This window comes from Lithobates pipiens, unplaced genomic scaffold (assembly GCF_037356315.1).
Source record: "Lithobates pipiens isolate NorthernLeopardFrog02 unplaced genomic scaffold, aLitPip1_a1.2 Scaffold_16, whole genome shotgun sequence".
NCBI lineage: Eukaryota > Metazoa > Chordata > Amphibia > Anura > Ranidae > Lithobates > Lithobates pipiens.
In genome coordinates this window covers 14,524,934-14,544,770 of record NW_027507748.1, presented here as the reverse complement: position 1 = coordinate 14,544,770, position 19,837 = coordinate 14,524,934, and the positions used below count along the sequence as shown (strand labels likewise).

Genomic DNA, 19,837 nt, shown 5'->3' with positions numbered 1-19,837 from the left:
AGCCAACAGTGCTGAAGAACATCCTAGGAACCAGTGTTGCTATGCAGCTGGAAGTTTCCTAGCAACCGATGATGCTATGCAACCAACAGCACCCTAGAAAGGAATGGCGCTGTGATGCCGACTGCGTCTTAGAAAGCGATGGCTCTATATAGCTAAAAAAAAATGTCTTAGCAGCCATTGACGATATGCAGCCCCAGGAATAAGGATGAACTGCCCAGTTTGGACAGCCAAGAGCAATAGTAGCAACCAATGATGCTACGTAGCTGAGAGCGCCCTAGCAATGAATGAGGATGGAGTTTCCAGTATGAACTCTCAGGCTTCAGTGCAAACCTCTTTCTTCCACCGTGCAACAAATTTATGTACCTGTTTCCAATGGGTTCATGAGTCTGTCACTAGTTGCAACTAACATTTGGTGGTTCTCCTATGAGTGTCTACAACACTCTCTATGGATGACAAAAATACGTTTTCCCCCTTCCCTGCACTACTAAAAATGAACAGACAGTACAATAATTCTCCAGCGCACAAGGGTGGTGTATTGGTACTGGAAGTACCACATGATCTTGGTGGTTCATATGAATGCACAGGTTTTGCTGCCCTCTGAAGGTTGGGGGATGAACCTAATAGGGACACCGTAAAAGAAAGTAGAGAGGGCACACCTACCTTGCACAAGTGGGATCTTTAATAATGTATAAAAAGAGATATACTCACCAACACACAAGTGATAAAAAGCATTTCAAAGTGCCTGGTAAAATCAAAGGCGACCAGGTCACCGAGACTTTCTCAGCAAGTCGGAGGACCTTCAAGAAGCTGACGCTTTTTCGAGGGGAGCTCCTCATCCTCAGATCTCCTCATCCTCTTTGTTTTACTACTAAAAATGCCTTTTTTTCATTTATTCTGTGTTCCTTTTGGAAAGATTAAAGCCCCCCCCCCAGATGGCATAAAATAACCTGATTGAGGCTCCAACCCCTCCCCCACTCCACCCCCAGAAAAAAATTGGCGGTTGAACGTTGACATTTTCATCTCACCCGCAGGGACTATGACCGGGAAAATTTTGCCGATAACCAGATCCCCCTGCTAGTCATTGGGACTAAACTGGACCAGATCCCGGAGGCCAAGCGCACCGAGGTCCTGATCCGCACTGCGTTCCTGGCGGAAGATTTCAATGCCGAAGAGATGAATCTGGTGAGTGATTCCCACTCTATGTAGTTAATATTACTCTTTTTGGAATCTTATAGCAGGCTATGAGGAGCAGCCGACGATCATAAGCCTGCAGTCTGTCCGCGTCAGTGCCGAATAGGGGTCATCTGTTCCTCAAGTGCCACAAACAGGGACCAGCTGCTCTCCTTTTCACTCAGGGAGGGCGTAGTCGTAGAGAACTCCATGAGCAAAACCCTTTCTGAATGTAAATGAGGAGGGTCTGGAAAGACCTTCTGTACTATTGTCCAGAACAGTATAGCTGGCGGTAAGGAGCTGCTGAAACTATGGATCACTCACTGTGTTCATTCAGAAAAGGAAGGGGCCAGTAAACAGGTCCGGACGGGCCATAGGGCACACCGGACTCTTGCCCGGTGGGCCAGGCTGCATGTCTTTGTGCAGCCCAAGGCAACTGGGCTGCTCCTTGAGTCTGCGCCTGTCACTCAGCCTCTCCCCGGCTAGCTGCCAGTTCAGCCGTCGGGCCAGGAGGGCGAAACTACAGGTCAGCTGACCTGTGACCATGAAGAGGGAGGAGACGCCAGACCAGAGAGACCATGAGTGGGGCTCCCCATGCACCTGGATATGAGGAGCTGCTCATACAGTAGAATCAATCTCTCAGTTTTCCTCCTGCAGCCTCTTAAAGCCCGCTTCTCCTCTTCTCTCTCCTGCAGGCATTCAGAGGCTGCAGAAGGAAAATGGAGAGATTGATTTTCCTATATGCAGCCGCTCCTCCCATACAGCTTCTTTCTGCTGCCCCCTCCTGTGCTCTCAGGTCCCCTGTGCTCTCCAGCCCCCTTTGTGCTCTATAGCCCCCCCAGGCTTTCCAGCTCCCCCTGTGCGCTTTACCCCTGTACTCTCCACCCCCCCCCCAGTGCCCTCCCGACCCCCTGTGCCCTCCCCTCACTGCTTTCCACCCCCTGTGCTCTCCCCCACACGGCCTTCTACCCCCCGCTGTTCTCCAGACCCCCCCTGTGCCCCCTCCCCCATTGCTTTCCACCCTCACTGCTTTTTTGTCATGGTACAGGCCTGCTGGTAAATGACCATGTTACCGGCCCCTTCTCTGCTCTTTATCCTGACTTGAAACATCCTTTGCAGCAGCTGGTGGGAGAGAGAAGGAGGGCAAGCCGGCAGTGCCGCAAATAAGGTGGGGGAGAACCAGAGGAGCACACAGGTGGCCGAGGCAGCAGAGAAGGAAGAGCAAACTGGACCAGAGGGGCATATGCTGGAACCAATCCCCCAGATTTTCCTCCTGCAGCTACTGAATGCTGCTGGGAGCGAGAGGAGGAGAAGCCGTCTTTCAGTGGCTGCAGGAGGAAAATACAGGGGATCAGTTCCAGTGTATGTGGATTAGCTGTGAGAGGGGAGGGGGAATTCCTTCAAAAACTCTCCCTGCTGATAGGATAGTCTACTGATGAGAAGTTTGAATACACCTGTGTGTCTGTTATCTCTGCGTGTCTCTGTTCAAATAAACAGTTCATGTTCCAGCTTTGCAGCCAAACGAGTCCTGCCTTGTTCTTGGTTGTAATATGCGGTTATAATATCTAATATCTATATTCAGACTGGAGGAAGCGCTCGAGTGTGGGACGTTCTGTTACAGTACCCATATAAACTTTTTCTTTTGTTTCCACAAATAGAGCTTTCTTTTGGTGGTATTTAATCACCGCTGGGTTTTTTACTTTTTGGTAAATGAATGAAAAAAAGACCAACAATTTACATTTTGCAGTTATAAGCCACCATTTTTTTTTTTAATGAAATCTATTCATTCAATGTTTACTATTGGGATTAGCTGTGATTGGTCACAGCGTGGCCACAGCCAATTACATGGTATAGACGGGCTGTGATTGGTCCTGTCTGTACCATGTAATTACCCGTGATCAATCACAGAGGGTGACAGATGGAGCGGGAGTGTGGCCTGTGGGGCACGATCCTGGGAGAAGGCCATATGAGGCTTCCGCCTCACCTTCATTTTAAAATAGATGGGGCGGAATGGGGGTTAAGGACTTAAAGCGGAAGTAAACTCTCCCACTCTGATGCTTCTTTTCATTTAGTCCATTATAATAAGTAATTATCAAACTATAGCCACTGTAATCCAGCCCAAATCGCATATTACTTACTCTTTAAAGAAACTTTAAAAAACTTGTTTCCAGGGGTTAGGCAGCACCATCTTAAAGCGGAGCTCCACCCTAAAGTGGAGCTTCCGCTCATTGGAACCCTCCCCCCCTCCGGCGCCACAATTGGCACCTTTCAGTAGGGAACCGGGAAATGAAGCCGCAAGGCTCCACTTCCTGATTCCCATAGCCAAGATGGCGGCGGCAGCACCCGAGAGACGATCGAGAGATCGGCTTCGGGTGCCGACATCGCGGGCGCGCTGGGCGGGTAAGTGTCCTTATTTTAAAAGTCAGCAGCTGCAGTATTGGTAGCTGCTGGCTTTTAAAAAAAAAAAAAACGGCGGAACTCCCGCTTTAAGTATTGTTTTCTGAGTCCACTGTGCAGTGTATTTCCGCCCTTACATTGAGCACTTCCTGTACTGTTAACCAAGCCTCCTTCTCAATCCAAAGTTTCTATGGCAACCCTGCTTCATAGCTGACTTGTTTATTTCATAGAATTTACTTGTGCTGATTACCTAGTGTTTGCCTGTGTGAGTTCTATCAGCTTCAGCTGATAAGACTTCAGTACTGCTGTCCCATTGCCTGCTTTACACTGTATGTGAGGTCACATGGTGTGTAGAGGGAAGCTCTGAGTTATTACCAGCCTGCTGGGAGTTCAGTGCTGTGTGCATAGGAAGTCCTGATAACAGATAGATAAGACATAGAGAGTGTGCCGTAAATCAGGGGAGATCTGGGCATGCTCAGTGACATCATTCTAAAGAACAAAAAGGATTACAACAATACTAAGCAAGTAAGGAGTTATCTACAAGCAGTGTTCATTAGGGTTTTTTAATGCTGATTCACATGGGATAAAGTTGTAGGGGAGGGTTTACAACCACTTTAAAAATGAAATAAAAATGTAGTTCTGTGAAATATAGCATGTGAATATTTATTTCCCTGTGCAGCCAGCAGGGGGAGCTCTAGGCTTCTCTTTAAATGTTTACCTTACTAATCCTTAGATGGGATGTGGTGGCTGTAGTTATTTTTTATTTTATTTTTTTCCTTAGATGGGATGTGGTGGCTGTATTTATTTATTTATTTATTTTTTTTTTTAAGCAAAGTTCATCGTCCAAATAAAGAGAGCAGCCTGGCATGACAATGCTGCTCCTCTATCGATACAATGTTTCTTCTTGCGTCTGTAGCCTCATCAGATAATCTGGTTCAAAATGAGAATAAGCGATACAGGAAGGTTGGTTTTGTGTCGCCACTTCCAGGTTTGAAGGTGCCTAGATCAACACAATCTTTGTCTCTTCAGGACTGCAACAACACACGCGGCCTCGCCGCCGGGTCCTCCAACGCTGTCAAACTGAGCAGATTCTTCGACAAGGTAATTTGTTTGCATATATATGAGAGATTGCCTCTTTTACCAGGTTTACCCCCAATTAGCGCCATGGATGACATTATATATTCCCTTGTCTCTGCTCCCCCAAATATATACAGTGGGGAAAATAATGATTTGATCCCCTGCTGATTGTGTAAGTTTGTCCACTTACAAGGAAATGAAGGGTCTATAATTTTTATCATAGGTGTATTTTATGATAGAGGCAGAATATTAACCAAAAATCCAGAAGAAACACATGATACAAATGTTAGAAATTGAGTTTTGATCCTCAAACAAAACATGACTTGGTATTCGGTGTAGAAACTCTTGTCGGCAAGGACAGAGGTCAGACATTTCTTTGTAGTTGGTGATCAGGTTTTGCACACATCTCAGGAGGGATTTTGCTCCTCTCTTCTTTACAGATCTTCTCTAAATCCTTAAGGTTTCTTGGCTGTCTCTTGGCAAGGCAAAGTTTCAGCTCCCTCCAGAAATGTTCTATAGGATTAAGGTCTGGAGACTGGCTGGGCCACTCCATGACCTCAATGTGCTTTTTCTTGAGCCACTCCTTTGTTGCCTTATGGCGGTATGTTTTGGGTCATTTTCATACTAAAAGACCCATCCATGACCCATCTTCAGTGTTCTGGCTGAGGGAAGAAGGTTCTCATCCAAGATTTTACAATACATGGCCCCGTTGATTGGCCCCTCAATGTGGCAAAGTTGGCCTGTAACTTTAGCAGAGAAACAGCCCCAAAGCATCACATTTCCACCTCTGTGCTTGGCTGCAGGGATGGTGTTCTTCGGGTCATAATCAGCATTTTTCTTCCTCGAAACACGGTGAGTCAAGTTAATGCCAAAGAGCTAAATTTTGGTGTCATCTGACCACAGAACTTTCTCCCAATCCTTCTCCGAATCATTTAGATGTTCATTGGCAAACTTCATATGGTCCTGTACATGTGTCTTCTTCAGGAGGGGGACCTGTACATGTGTCTTCTTCAGGAGGGGGACCTGTACATGTGTCTTCTTCAGGAGGGGGACCTTGCAGTCACTGCAGGATTTCAATCCATGGCGGCGTATTGTGTTACCAATGGTTTGTTTGGTGACTATGGTCCCAACTGCCTTGAGATCCTTCACAAGCTCCTCCTGTGTAGTTCTGGGTTGATCCCTCACTTTTCTCATGACCATCCTCACCCCATGAGGTGACATCTTGCATGGAACTCCAGACGGAGGGCAGCTGGTGGTTATTTTGTATTTCTTACATTTAATCAGTTGTCTCCTTCTCACCAAGCTTCTTGCTGATGGTCTTGTAGCCCATTCCAGCCTTGTGCAGGTCTATGATCTTGTCCCTGATGTCCTTTGACAGCTCTTTTGGTCTTGAGGTGAGGTTTGAATGGAAGAAAGAGATTCTGTGGACAGGTGTCTTTTATACACGAGTTGTCGTTAGGAGAACCTTCTTACATGGACAGGACTAACCTGTGTACCACATGAGCACCTACTGTACCCAGTCTGTGGGAGCCAGAATTATTGTTGGTTGTTTGGGAATCAAAAACGTATTTTATTCCATTTATAACATTTGTATCGTGTTTTTTTTTTTTCTGGATTTCTGGTTGATATTCTGTCTCTATCATTTAAAATACACCTATGATAAAATTTATAGACCCTTCAGTGGGCAAACGTACAAAATCTGCAGGGGATCAAAATAATTATTTATTCCCACTGTATATTATATATATTTATATAGTACAGGTGAAATATCAGGGGTCACTTTTGAGACAGAGAGGGAGCTTGAAGACACAGATCCCCAATCCTTTCTCTGCAGCCTCAGCTGAAATGCATAATGAATGAACAGGATGTGCGCTGTACAGAGGCTTCCTGTTCATTCACAAACTGAAAGGGGGATGGGGGTGCGATTACTAGAACCGATCCCCCTGTGGCTCCCGCTGCAGTAGCTGAAAGCTGGCAGGAGGGAGAGGAGGAGAAGCCAGCTGCACTGGGGGGGGGGGGGAAGCACAGGGGAAATCGGTTTCAGTAATTGCACCCCCTTAACACCACCGCTCCAGTGAACTGCCTACACCAGAAAGCTGTCTGGTTCCCCCTGTTGAACCTTATGGGACCCAGGCCCTGTACAGAAGGGACGGTGGTATCCCCTTATTGGCGTCCTTGTGCATTACAATGAATCGCCTTTATCCTTCCTAAGAGGAAATGCATCATTGTTACTTGGTATCCAGTATATATAGAAAGTAATGTAAAGTCTATTCTTGTGTTCAGTCTCAGATGCAGAATGGTGCTTACTCACTGCGATTATCTACTCTGTTTTAAAAACCAGATTCCTCTATCCAAACAAATGAGGTGGATGGAGGAAACTGCCCCCCACCCTAAATTGAGGTGTAGATTGTTGCATGTACCCCTGTACAAATGGGATAAAAATCAATACATGCAACTCAACTTTTAATTATGTGTGTGTGAATATATATATATATATATATATATATATATATATATATATATATATATATATATATATATATATATATATATATATATATATATATATATAATGTGCTTTGTTTCCAATGAAGGACCAATACCTCTTAAAACAAGGGCTGGGTTTATTTCCAAATAGGGAAATAGGAAAGGGCGTACATTAACAGGAGGTGGAGGGAAGAATGGGGCCCTCTGTAGCCTAACACACAAACATTCGCACTGAATCTTCCACACCAGGGCTTCTTGTCCAGTCTTGGGACACATCCTCAGTATGGCCTCCCGCAAATCACAGTCTTGGGACACATCCTCAGTATGGCCCCTCTGCAAATCGCAGTCTTGGGACACATCCTCAGTATGGCCTCCCGCAAATCGCAGTCTTGGGACACATCCTCGGTATGGCCTCCCGCAAATCGCAGTCTTGGGATACATCCTCAGTATGGCCCCCCGCAAATCACAGTCTTGGGACACATCCTCGGTATGGCCCCCTGCAAATCGCAGTCTTGGGACACATCCTCAGTATGGCCTCCCGCAAATCGCAGTCTTGGGACACATCCTCGGTATGGCCTCCCGCAAATCGCAGTCTTGGGATACATCCTCAGTATGGCCCCCCGCAAATCACAGTCTTGGGACACATCCTCGGTATGGCCCCCTGCAAATCGCAGTCTTGGGACACATCCTCAGTATGGCCTCCCGCAAATCGCAGTCTTGGGACACATCCTCAGTATGGCCTCCCGCAAATCGCAGTCTTGGGACACATCCTCGGTATGGCCCCCTGCAAATCGCAGTCTTGGGACACATCCTCAGTATGGCCTCCCGCAAATCGCAGTCTTGGGACACATCCTCAGTATGGCCTCCCGCAAATCGCAGTCTTGGGACACATCCTCAGTATGGCCTCCCGCAAATCGCAGTCTTGGGACACATCCTCGGTATGGCCTCCCGCAAATCGCAGTCTTGGGATACATCCTCAGTATGGCCCCCCGCAAATCACAGTCTTGGGACACATCCTCGGTATGGCCCCCTGCAAATCGCAGTCTTGGGACACATCCTTAGTATGGCCCCCGCAGATCGTAGTCTTGGGACACATCCTCAGTATGGCACCCCGCAAATCGCAGTCTTGGGACACATCCTCAGTATGGCCTCCCGCAAATCAGTCTTGGGACACATTCTTAGTATTGCCCCCCGCAAATCGCAGTCTTGGGACACATCCTCGGTATGGCCTCCCGCAAATCGCAGTCTTGGGATACATCCTCAGTATGGCCCCCCGCAAATCGCAGTCTTGGGACACATCCTCGGTATGGCCCCCTGCAAATCGCAGTCTTGGGACACATCCTTAGTATGGCCCCCGCAGATCGTAGTCTTGGGACACATCCTCAGTATGGCACCCCGCAAATCGCAGTCTTGGGACACATCCTCAGTATGGCACCCCGCAAATCGCAGTCTTGGGACACATCCTCAGTATGGCCCCCACAAATCAGTCTTGGGACACATTCTTAGTATTGCCCCCCGCAAATCGCAGTCTTGGGACACATCCTCAGTATGGCCCCCTGCAAAATCGCAGTCTTGGGACACATCCTCAGTATGGCCCCCACAAATCAGTCTTGGGACACATCCTTAGTATTGCCCCCCGCAAATTGCAGTCTTGGGACACATCCTCAGTATGGCCCCACGCAAATCGCAGTCTTGATTAGCTCCTTTGCGCCTTATGCTGGCCATACACGGGTTGAATTTCGAAAATAACTTTCTTTCGAAAACCTTATCTAAGAATTTTCGTACGAATTTCACACCATTAGTGGGCTGCAGCAATGGCCGATTTTCGTGAGGCCTTTGAATTTTAATAATTGGACATGTTAGAAATTTTTTGAAAAAACAAATGATTTTCTAATCAATGATGGGAGAATCGTGCGAGAAATGTAATCGAAGAAAAGAAAAAAAAAAAAAAATTTCAAAAGAAATGCGCATGTGCAAGAAAAGAAAATTGCCGGAAAGAAAAGAAGATTCTCAGGCACGAAAATTCTTTTTTGTAGGAACATGAGGTGAAATTGACGGTTTAGTTGGTCGAATTTCGAAATCAATGCTGGCGCCATTTAATCATAAAAAGCACAATTTTTCTGATTTTCAAAAGAAAGTTTGTTTGAAATTTGACCTGTGTATGGCCAGCATTAGGGGGTAAAACAAATGTTAATGCCTAAGCACAATTTTGCAACTTTGACGTGTAAAACTGTACATATCACAAGCACTGTGTGTGGATTATACCGTGTTTTTTCAGGATAAATTGGGCGTTCATTTGGTGGTAAATGGTAATGGATATCTTCTGATTTATTTATTTATTTATTTTTTAATAATCAAAAGAAAACTGGCCCAAAAAAGTAAGAATTTTTTTTTTTTTTTTTTTTTTTAAAGCAAAAGCAAGGAAGATTGCGCTATGGATCAAATTAGTATATCTGTGGTATGAGCAGCCTCTACTTAATTTTCCCACCCCAATGAGTGGAAATAACTGTAAAAAAGAAGGGGGAGTAGATCTGGCGCTGTACCCTTAAAATATTAGTAGAAAATTAATTAAAAAACCTATATGTGAAAGATTGTGAAAAATTGTCAGCTTGCTGGTAAATAGTAATCTAATAATGTGAAACGCAAAAAAACACACAGAAAAGTCCCAACAATGCTAAATGAAAGACAAGGAAGGACCGTGCTGTTCTAAGTGCCTGAATCACTATAATTACCATATATCAAGTGCTTAATTTACTAGCAACAACCTCCTAAAAGAAATACATAAATACAATTTATAAGCACAAAATGGTGGTAACATCAAAAAAAAAACACAAAATCAAAAATATATAATAGCAATGAGTGAAAGTCCCGCACTTAACTTATAAATGAACAAAAGGTGGATTGTGCACAAAAAAATAAATAAATAATGATGATTATCTTCATAAAACAAACAGCTTCTCCCGGTGCGCCTCACAGTGAATAGTAATGCGATTACCCTCACCAGAAATCTTACCCCTACTGGGGTGGACCAGCCTTCACAGTATGAGCCACTGTGCTGCTCTCTGGCATTGGCTTGATGTTGTCCTGGGAGACGCCTGCTTTTCCGCTGGTATTATGTCCACGTTATGTATAGTGAGGAAAAGACACATCCATGGTGTAGTATGTATAAACAGTTGTTTTATTAAGAAGAAGAATGCTACTCACAAAACAAATGATCACAGATCGCTTTAAAAATCCTGATTATAGTAATATAGTAATCCTGAAGAGTAATTATAGCTGGAGATATGAACTTTTGTATGAATCCGCAAATGGATAGTTCGTCCGGTGTGCAGGGGATTGGGAAGGAGCAGAGGAGAATAATAAAACACAGGCTATATCAGTACCAGCTTATGGATGTGTGGAGAACTATGCACCCAAGGATACGAGACTACTCGTTCTATTCCCCGGTACACGGGACGTACACAAGGATCGACTACTGGTTAGTGGAACATAGGGTTCTGGACGAGGTGATATCCACAGATATAGGAATTAGAACATTGTCTGATCATTCTCCAATATGCCTGAAGATCAAAATCCCAGGATTTCAGAAATCTCCTTTTTCCTGGAAATTGAATAGGGAACTGTTGGACGAGAAGGGAGAGGAAATAATTAGAAAGGAATTGGAGTTTTTTTTTACCACTAATTTAAATGAAGAGAATATGGAAAATATTATTTGGGAGACACATAAAGCTTATATAAGAGGGATATATATTTCACTAGGTACAAATAGGAAGAGAGAAGGTATTAAAAAGAGTAGAGAGTTGAGGGAGGAAATCCATGGATTAGAGCAAGAACATAAAAAGGCAAATGGCAGGGAAAGTGGACAGGTAGTGGACCTATTACATAAACTGGCTATGAAAAGAGAGGAACTCGGGGAATTAATGGAACAGGAAATGAGGACGATATATAATAGGATTAATAAAGAGAGATATTATAGCGGCATTAAAAATAGTAAGATCTTAGCAAAGATATTGAGGAAAAAAAGATCGAAGAATTATATAGAGAAAATATTAAATAAAGAGGGAGAGTCGGTCTATAAAACTAAGGAAATAGCAGAAGTTTTTAGAGAATATTATGGGCAGTTATATTCCGTGAGAAAAAAAGAGACAGAAAAGCAAGAGATGAAGAGAAGGGGAAAAATCAAAGACTATATATTTCAAGCAAATATCCCTAAAATACCGGGGGAATTGGCGCAGGAATTGGAGAATCCAATCTCAGTCCAAGAAGTAATACAGGCAATAAAAGAGACCAAAGGAGGAAAGAGCCCATGGCCTGATGGCTATACAATAGAATATCTAAAAAAGTTTGGAGACATACTAGCCCCAATTTTATGTGCATATTATAATGGACTAGGTACAAAATATGGACTGAGCGAGGAGGCCTCCACTGCGACAATCTCCACGATATTGAAAGAGGGAAAAGAGAATACAATATGCTCAAACTATAGACCGATCTCACTACTCAATACGGACATTAAATTGTTCGCAAAAATATTGGCCGCTAGAATAAAGAAGTTAATGCCTAGCTTAGTCCATGCAGATCAGGTGGGATTCATTGAGGGGCGAGAAGGAAAAGATAATGGAGTAAGGTCATTATTACTGCTTCAGAGGATGAAGGAGAGTAGAATCCCCAGTCTACTCCTATCAATAGATGCTGAGAAAGCTTTTGACCGAGTAGACTGGGGATTCATGATGGGTACCCTAAGGGGAATGGGGTTTGGTCCCAAAATTTTGAAGTGGATAAAGGCATTATATAACAGCCCCAAGGCAGTGGTAAGAGTTAATGGGGTACTATCAACAGCCTTCAGAATGAACAATGGGACTAGACAGGGGTGTCCGCTGTCCCCCCTATTGTTCGTTCTGGCATTGGAGCCACTCCTGGAGACGATAAGGAGAAACCCAGATATAAAGGGGGTTGAGATAGAGGGGGAAATACATAAGACAGCCGCATTCGCGGATGATATTCTGTTTTATGTATCTAGCCCACGAATTTCCATGCCAAACTTGTTAAAGGCTTTACAGGAATACGGAGAATTATCTAACTTTAAAATCAACCCAAGCAAGTCAGAAATCTTAAACGTAAATATAAATCCGAGAGAAGAACTTGACATTAAGAGAGAATTCCCATTTCTATGGCAAAAAGAAATTAAATATTTAGGGATTAAACTGACTGCATCAATAGAAAAAATTTACCTAATAAACTATATCCCCCTTCTAGAAGAATTGAGAGAAGAAATAAGGAGAATGAGAACAAAGCCCCTGTCATGGTTAGGAAGAATTAATGCCTTAAAAATGATTATTCAACCTAAAATCCTTTATAAATTTCAGCTATTACCAATATATATCCCCCCCCTATATTTTAAAATGATAAATTCTTTAATTTCTAAATTTATCTGGAACAACAAGAAACCTAGAATCCCACTGAAGACTTTGCAAAAGGGAAAAGACGAGGGGGGTCTGAATGTCCCAGACTTTAGAAAATATTACGAAGCAGCAGTGTTAACACGGGTGGTGGAATGGGCAAAATTAGAAAGTAAAAAAAGATGGGGAAAAATAGAACACAGTTTATCAGGCACAAATTTAGGTAGAGAAATCTGGACTCCTTTAAAATATAGATCACTAGGGAAGACAACACCTTTGGTCACAAAAAATGTGTTTAGAGTATGGGAGGGAATACACAAACATAACAAGTGGAAATATAATTCCCCTTTAATTTATTTAAAAGATAATGATTTTTTTTCACCTGGTAAAAGTACAATAGGAGGGAAATGGATAAAACAAGATAATATGCAATTACGACACATAATTAAAGAGGGGAAATTGAAAACACTAGCAATATTACAGAAAGAAAATGATTGGATGGATTTGAATGAATGGCGATACCTGCAGCTTAGACATTTCGTCTCAAGACTACCACAACCGCTTAGAGATGGAGAAAATTTGACTGCCTTGGAGCGGATATGTGAGGGGAAATCCCCAAGGGCAGGTATTGCCCAGCTTTATAAGGTCTTGAGACGGGAATGTGAAGCGGAGGTACCAACTTTCATTAAAAAATGGGAAGAAGAGATAGGAGCACGGGGTGAAAACCAAAATATAGAAAAAATATTAAAGATGGTGCACAGATCCACGGAAAATAGTAAGATGATAGAAACAAATTATAAAATTTTAGTAAGATGGTATAGGACCCCAGATATAATGGCAAAGTACCAGGAGGGACAATCTGGGAAATGTTGGAGGAATTGTGGACAAACGGGAAGTTTGGCCCATATATGGTGGGATTGTCCCAAGATTAAAGAATATTGGAGAGAAATAATAAGATATATAGAAGTAATAGCTAAAATACAGTTACCTGAGAACCCATGGTTATGCCTATTCCATGCAGTAGATACCCCAATTAAGGAGTATAGGAATTCCCTCACAAGCTCATTAATAAATGTGGCAAAAAGCCTGATTCCGAAAAAATGGAAAGAAATAGAAGCACCCAAAGTAAAGGAATGGTTAGGAAAAGTTGAGGAAATGTATAGTATTGAAGGGCTGGGAATGGAGGAAGAAAGAGAAAGAAAGAGATTCCATGTGAAATGGAAATACTGGAAAATCTTTAGACAATCTATGATTTTTAACGAGGTAATGGGTCGGTAGGGGTGGGGAGAGGGGTGGGAGGGAGATATTTTAGAAGAACTCGAGAAGTAAAGAAAGAAAACCAGGATAATGTGAAAAATTTAAGGGCATGAATGTATTTTGGTCCTATGGTTTTCTTTTATAATACTTGATTATGTTTTGTACGCAACTTAAATGAAAAATTTAAATAAAGAATAAAAAAATAAAAATAAATTCCCTTGTCCCTTGAGGTTTTAGTCCTTTGCTGTGTCCTGATATCTCAGTGTGAAGTGCTGCTACTAATGCTGCCCATCTCTGCCCTATTGTTGTATACAGATGACTCACCGACAGACCCTGTGTTTACATGTAAATTACGGGCATTCATATGTAAATAGAGGCAGCATTCATATGTAAATAGAGGCAGCATTCATATGTAAATAGGGGATATCATGCCCCTCCTCAGGTGAGCATGATATGTATATCATGAGCCCCTGAGGTCATAGCCACAGTAATCTCTAGCAACAAATCAACAAGCAGAAATCATGTGCTGTAACCTCTAGCAACTAATCAGTGAGCCGTAATGTGTGCTGTAACCTCTAGCAACCAGTCAGTGAGCGGTAATGATACACTGTAACCTCTGGCAACCAATCGCAATTGTTGCCTGATCTGATTAAAGTGGGATTCCGCTCTTCTTTTTTTTCTTACCTGTGTTACAGGTGGGCGACTGCTACCTTCGCTTAGCATCCACATCCGGCGTTTTTTTTACCCCTGGCGCGACGATTCTTTTCCTCGGGATGACTTTTAAAAAAGTGCTCTGGCGTTTTCCATTTTAAGTGTGGGCGTCTGAAGCCCACAGGCATTTGCTTCCTGTGTATCGATGACGCTCGGCTCCCAGCATGCTCCGCTCCATCTCGCGCATGCTCAGTGTGCAATAGTGGTAATGGCAGATACAGCTGCCTGCCCACTTTAAAAATGGCAGGTAAGTATTCGATCTGGTGATTTTAATAAGATGAAGTTTCATTTTTAGGTACCAAACCGCTTTAATATATGATTATAGCTGCTATTTATTGTATATACATTCATCCAGTCCTCTTTGATGTTGGTTGGCTGTGCAGTCTTCACCCAGGCTTCTCATCCAGGCGGGTTGAGCGGTTCCAGGGTGCTTGTTTTATACAGAGTAGTTCCTTAGAGATCGGAAAAGCCTGGTTTGGGTCCTGGAGTCCGGAGACTTCATAGAGACTTGGGAAGGTTAAAAACTCCAAACCCTGGGTCCAAGTTTTACAGAAAACCAGCAGATGGATTGTGCAGGGCTTTTGTTGGACCGGTGACTATGGTTCTGGAGTCCATCCTGGTGCACCGAGGAGGTCATAACCCAGGAGTCCCATATAGACCCCCCCCAACCCCAGAAGACAGGTGGGAGCAGATGGAGCAGAGGGCTGCTAGAGTCATTCATAGAGTTGTTTGAGAAGACTGACAAAGGCCTGAGGAATGAGGCCAGAGCAACAGCACTACAAGTATACACCAGGAGGGCGGCGATAAACCCCTGCGAAAGAAACCAACGTGTAGAACTGGAACTTTTTATTTTAATAAAAGTGGGCAAAAAAAACTCTTAAATAGAAGATTTAAGTGAGCGGGTCCTTTATTGATCTACAGTATGAAGCTGGTTGTCACAAGATATGTACCGTCTATGTCAGCATACACATTGCCCTTGTTTGATATGTAGAGGTCACTTATGGTCAACATCAACGTTTATGTTTTTCAGGTAATCGAGAAGAGATATTATTCCAGGGACACCGGCACGGTGGGTATAGTTTTATCTCCATTGGATTAGCTATAAATGTAGATTACAACGATCGGCCACAACAAATATGACTGCTGAGCAACTCTGACAAGGGCCAACCTTGGACGACTGGGTCAGAGCAACTCCAAAACTGCAGCTCTGGTTTAATGTTCCTGGTCTGCCGTGGTCAGAACCGGGCAAAAGTGGTCCAAGGAAGGAAAAGCGGCCAACCAGGGACGATGGTCATGGGCGGTCACGTGACATTGAGGCACATTGGAAGTAAAGGCTGGCCCATGTAGTTCGATCCAATGGAAGAGTTACTGCTGAAAAAGTTGATGGTGGTTCTGATAGAAAGGTGTCAAAGGTTGTGTATGGGGGCAGCGTAGCCGCAGACTGGTTAAGGGTGCCCATGCTGACCCGTGCCCACAGCCTAAAAAGCTCCTACAATGGGCACGTGAGCATCAATGGAAAAGTGTCTTCAAGGTGTTGACTTGGCCTCCAAATTCTCCAGATATCAGTCCAGTCAAGTATCTGTGTGATGTGCTGGAGAACAAGTCCAATCCATGAAGGCCCCCAACTCACAGGCCTTTAACCACTTCAATAGTCTGCGCTTTTACCCCCTTCCTACCCAGGCCAATTTTCAGGTTTCAGGGCTGTCGCACTTTGAATGAAAATTACGCAGTCATGCAACGCTGCACCCAAATTCCATTTCTATTTTTTTTCACACAGATAGAGCTTTCTTTTGGTGGTATTTAATCACTGCTGTTTTTTTTTTTTTGGTATTTTTTTGGGTATTTTTATAGCCAAATGGCGCTCTTTTTATTTTTTGTTTATAGTGCAAAAAAATAAAAACCGCAGAGGTGATCAAATACCACCAAAAGAAAGCTCTATTTGTGGGGGGAAAAAAGGCCAGAAATTTCGTTTGTGTGCAACGTCGCTTGACCGCGCAATTGTCAGTTAAAGCGACGCAGTGCCGTATCGCAAAAAATGGCCAGGTCATTAAGGGGATAAATCCTTCTTCCAGATTTTCTCTCTCTAGAAAATTTTTAAAAATATTTTAGAAATTAAGAATATATATATATATATATATATATATATATATATATATATATATATATATATATAAATTTAAACATTTTTTACATATTACAGTGTCATCATATAATTGGTGTGGTGGTGATAGATTTTCTTTCTAGAAAATTTTTACAAATATTTTTTTATTTTTTTTTTATTTATTTTTTTAATTAAGAAAAAAAAAAAAAAATATATATATATATATATATATATATATATATATATATATATATATAAAATGTAAACATTTTTTTATTTTTTTTAATTAAGAAAAAAAATATATATATATATATATATATATATTTCAAATTTTTAAACATTTTTTGCATATTACAGTATCATCATATAATTGGTGTGGTGGTGATAGTATGTAAGATAAGATGTGCATTGATCGTGTAGTCCAGTGGTCTCCAAACTATGGCCCTTTGCTTGATTTTATCTGGCCCTTGGGGCATTATTGCTCCCACTGTTAGCATAGTTCCCCCCACTGACACTAACAATGGGGCACTATTCCTCCCACTGACACCAATCATGGAGTACTATTCCTCCCACTGACACCAATCATGGAGTACTATTCCTCCCATTGACACCGATGATGGGGCACTATTCCCCCCCCCCCCCCCCCCGCTGACATCAATGATGGGGCACTATTCCTCCCACTGCCACCAGGGCATTTTCTACTTCCTCTGCCCACAGTCCAGCCCCCCTAAAGTTTGAAGTATGATGAACTGGCCCCTTGTTTAGAAAGTTTGGAGACCCCGGTGTAGTCTAATTTGTTGCCCTGTACACATAGTACAGTAAATCTTCACATTCTGGTGTCAGAAGTTTCTGTATGTGTTTAAATATGAGGCATGGCATGGCACAGGTTAATGCATGACCTCTGTCTGTAGTCTGAGATCCGACACTTCCTGTGAAGAAACTATATATCCCACAATCCCTGGGTCTCTCTAGTGCCGGTGCAGGTGAGAGCTACACAGTAACTAGATCTGACACAGACAGCAGAGTTCATTGATACAGCTGGAAGATATATAATATGTTTGCGCTCGCACGTTTGTGATGCAACACGCACATTGGATGATGTGTGACCTAGAACAGGAAGTTGTCATGTCCTTTTGGCATATAGGGACAAGCTAGGTGAATGAATGCATGGACATAAAGAAGCCAATAAGCCATGGCACCACAAACTGCAAACATGTAAGCCCTGGTAAAGCAAACACACAGCACAGGAAATGAAACATTAATTATTAGTTAAAACAACAAAAAATTAAATAAAAGTGTACAAAACCTTTTAAAGACAAATTCGTTTTTCCCTAAATAAGATAAAAATAACATAATTCACACATTTAGAATTTTTTTTATACCTTTCTTGGAGCTTCCTTATATAACTGCCCCCTGGCTGTGCTGCTTTGTTCACGTTGTCTATGTGCTTCCTGGACCTGAGGAGACCTGTTTGTGTCTCCTCCATGTGTAGCCAGCTGCTCTGTACTACAGCTCTGCATGCATTTGATTTCTTTTTCTTCTTCCTTTTAATAAAAAAAAAAGAAAATGAATGTAGAGCTGTAGTACAGAGCGGAAGCATGCATGTGAAGAAGACACATAAAGGACTGCATAGGTCCTGTCAGCACCCCCATTACAGGTAGTCAAAGACAGCAAGATTAGATGTATCCTCATGGAGAGGAAGACAGCCCAGGGAAAATATCGTGGGCGCTGTTCCTGGATTACTAAGCATTTGTGTCGGTGTCTGTCCCCCATCGAATAGTGTCCGCCCCGTACTGCACAGGCGCAGCGTTTGCACAGTACGGAGGACAAGGAGACTCCGAAAGTCTCCATACCTTGTTTCCCTGAAAATAAGACCTAGCGTGAATGTCGGTGATGGCTCCAATATAAGCCCTACCCCCAAAATAGGCCCTACCCTGAAAATAAGACCTACAAGGACTTTAACTAGGGCTTATTTGGGGGGTAGGGCTTATATTGCAGCCTTCACCGACAATCATGCTAGGTCTTATTTTCGGAGAAACAGGGTAGATGAACTGCGCCTGCGCACCGAGTCCAGGATCAAGCCCCACAAGCTCAGTACAGGACGGCCATTATCCGATCGGGGACAGTATTCGACACATCGGCTCATGTAGGAATAGAAAAGAAGCCTCTCGTGGAGCAGTATATTAAAAAAAAAAAAGATTAAAACCATGTAGGCTACAGCGTGTGAATTGTTTAAATCATAAGCAAACAGGAGATGCTGTGATGCGCTCCACCTGCATTCCAAGAAAGCGGAAGTGACGTGTTATGCTTGATTCCACCCAATGCGTTCCGTCAGTGTGAGTCTGACGTCATTAGGGGGGTCACATGACCAGACCGGAGTGGCCCGACGGTAAGTATACACATCTGCTTTTACACAAGTTAGTCAGCATTGATGTTAAGAGATAGAGTACAGATCAGAGTCCGTTAGCTGCTTCTGGGTAAAGTGATACCAGGACCCGGATTGGGTGACTACACACCTTGGTGGTTCTGGTGATAACCATCTCAAAAACCAAGAGAGTCAGGCAATGTGTGCCCTCTATAGAAGGAGTCCAGAGATCCTGAGCCCGGCCCCAACACGCATATGGCCACCGTTCTCTGATGAGGGGATTGGTTGGCCATACATTATACAATTTTGTAAATTACATTTTTTTTTAGATTTACTATACCATATAATATACCGTATTTATTGGCGTATAACACGCACCCCAAGTTGAGGAGGGAAGTTTAAGGGAAAAAAACGTACATTTAAATGCCCATCAATGCAGCCTTATCCGTGTCCATTGCAGCCTTGCCCCAGTGCAGTCAGTGTAGCCTTGTCAGTGCAGCCTTACCCCAGTGCCAGTGCAGCCTTGCCCCAGTGCAGTCAGTGTAGCCTTGTCAGTGCAGCCTTGCCCCAGTGCAGTCAGTGCAGCCTTGCCCCAGTGCAGTCAGTGTAGCCTTGTCAGTGCAGCCTTACCCCAGTGCAGTCAGTGTAGCCTTGTCAGTGCAGCCTTACCCCAGTGCCAGTGCAGCCTTGCCCCAGTGCAGTCAGTGTAGCCTTGTCAGTGCAGCCTTGCCCCAGTGCAGTCAGTGCAGCCTTGCCCCAGTGCAGTCAGTGTAGCCTTGTCAGTGCAGCCTTACCCCAGTGCAGTCAGTGTAGCCTTGTCAGTGCAGCCTTACCCCAGTGCTGTCAGTGTAGCCTTGTCAGTGCAGCCTTACC

General features: G+C 43.4%; 1 protein-coding gene across 2 annotated transcripts in view; it reads left to right on the top strand.

Annotated features, from left to right (window-relative positions):
* RABL3 (RAB, member of RAS oncogene family like 3) overlaps window positions 1-19,837 on the top strand; it is a 39,730-nt gene that overhangs the window by 16,830 nt on the left and 3,063 nt on the right. Inside the window, exons 5-7 of one of the 2 annotated variants that reach the window (XM_077479603.1) lie at window positions 1,032-1,182; window positions 4,597-4,668; window positions 15,529-15,567. In XM_077479603.1, the coding sequence (XP_077335729.1) occupies window positions 1,032-1,182; window positions 4,597-4,668; window positions 15,529-15,567 (262 nt within the window). The remainder of the gene's footprint in view (window positions 1-1,031; window positions 1,183-4,596; window positions 4,669-15,528; window positions 15,568-19,837) is intronic. The other variant, XM_077479604.1, reaches the window with a different exon arrangement.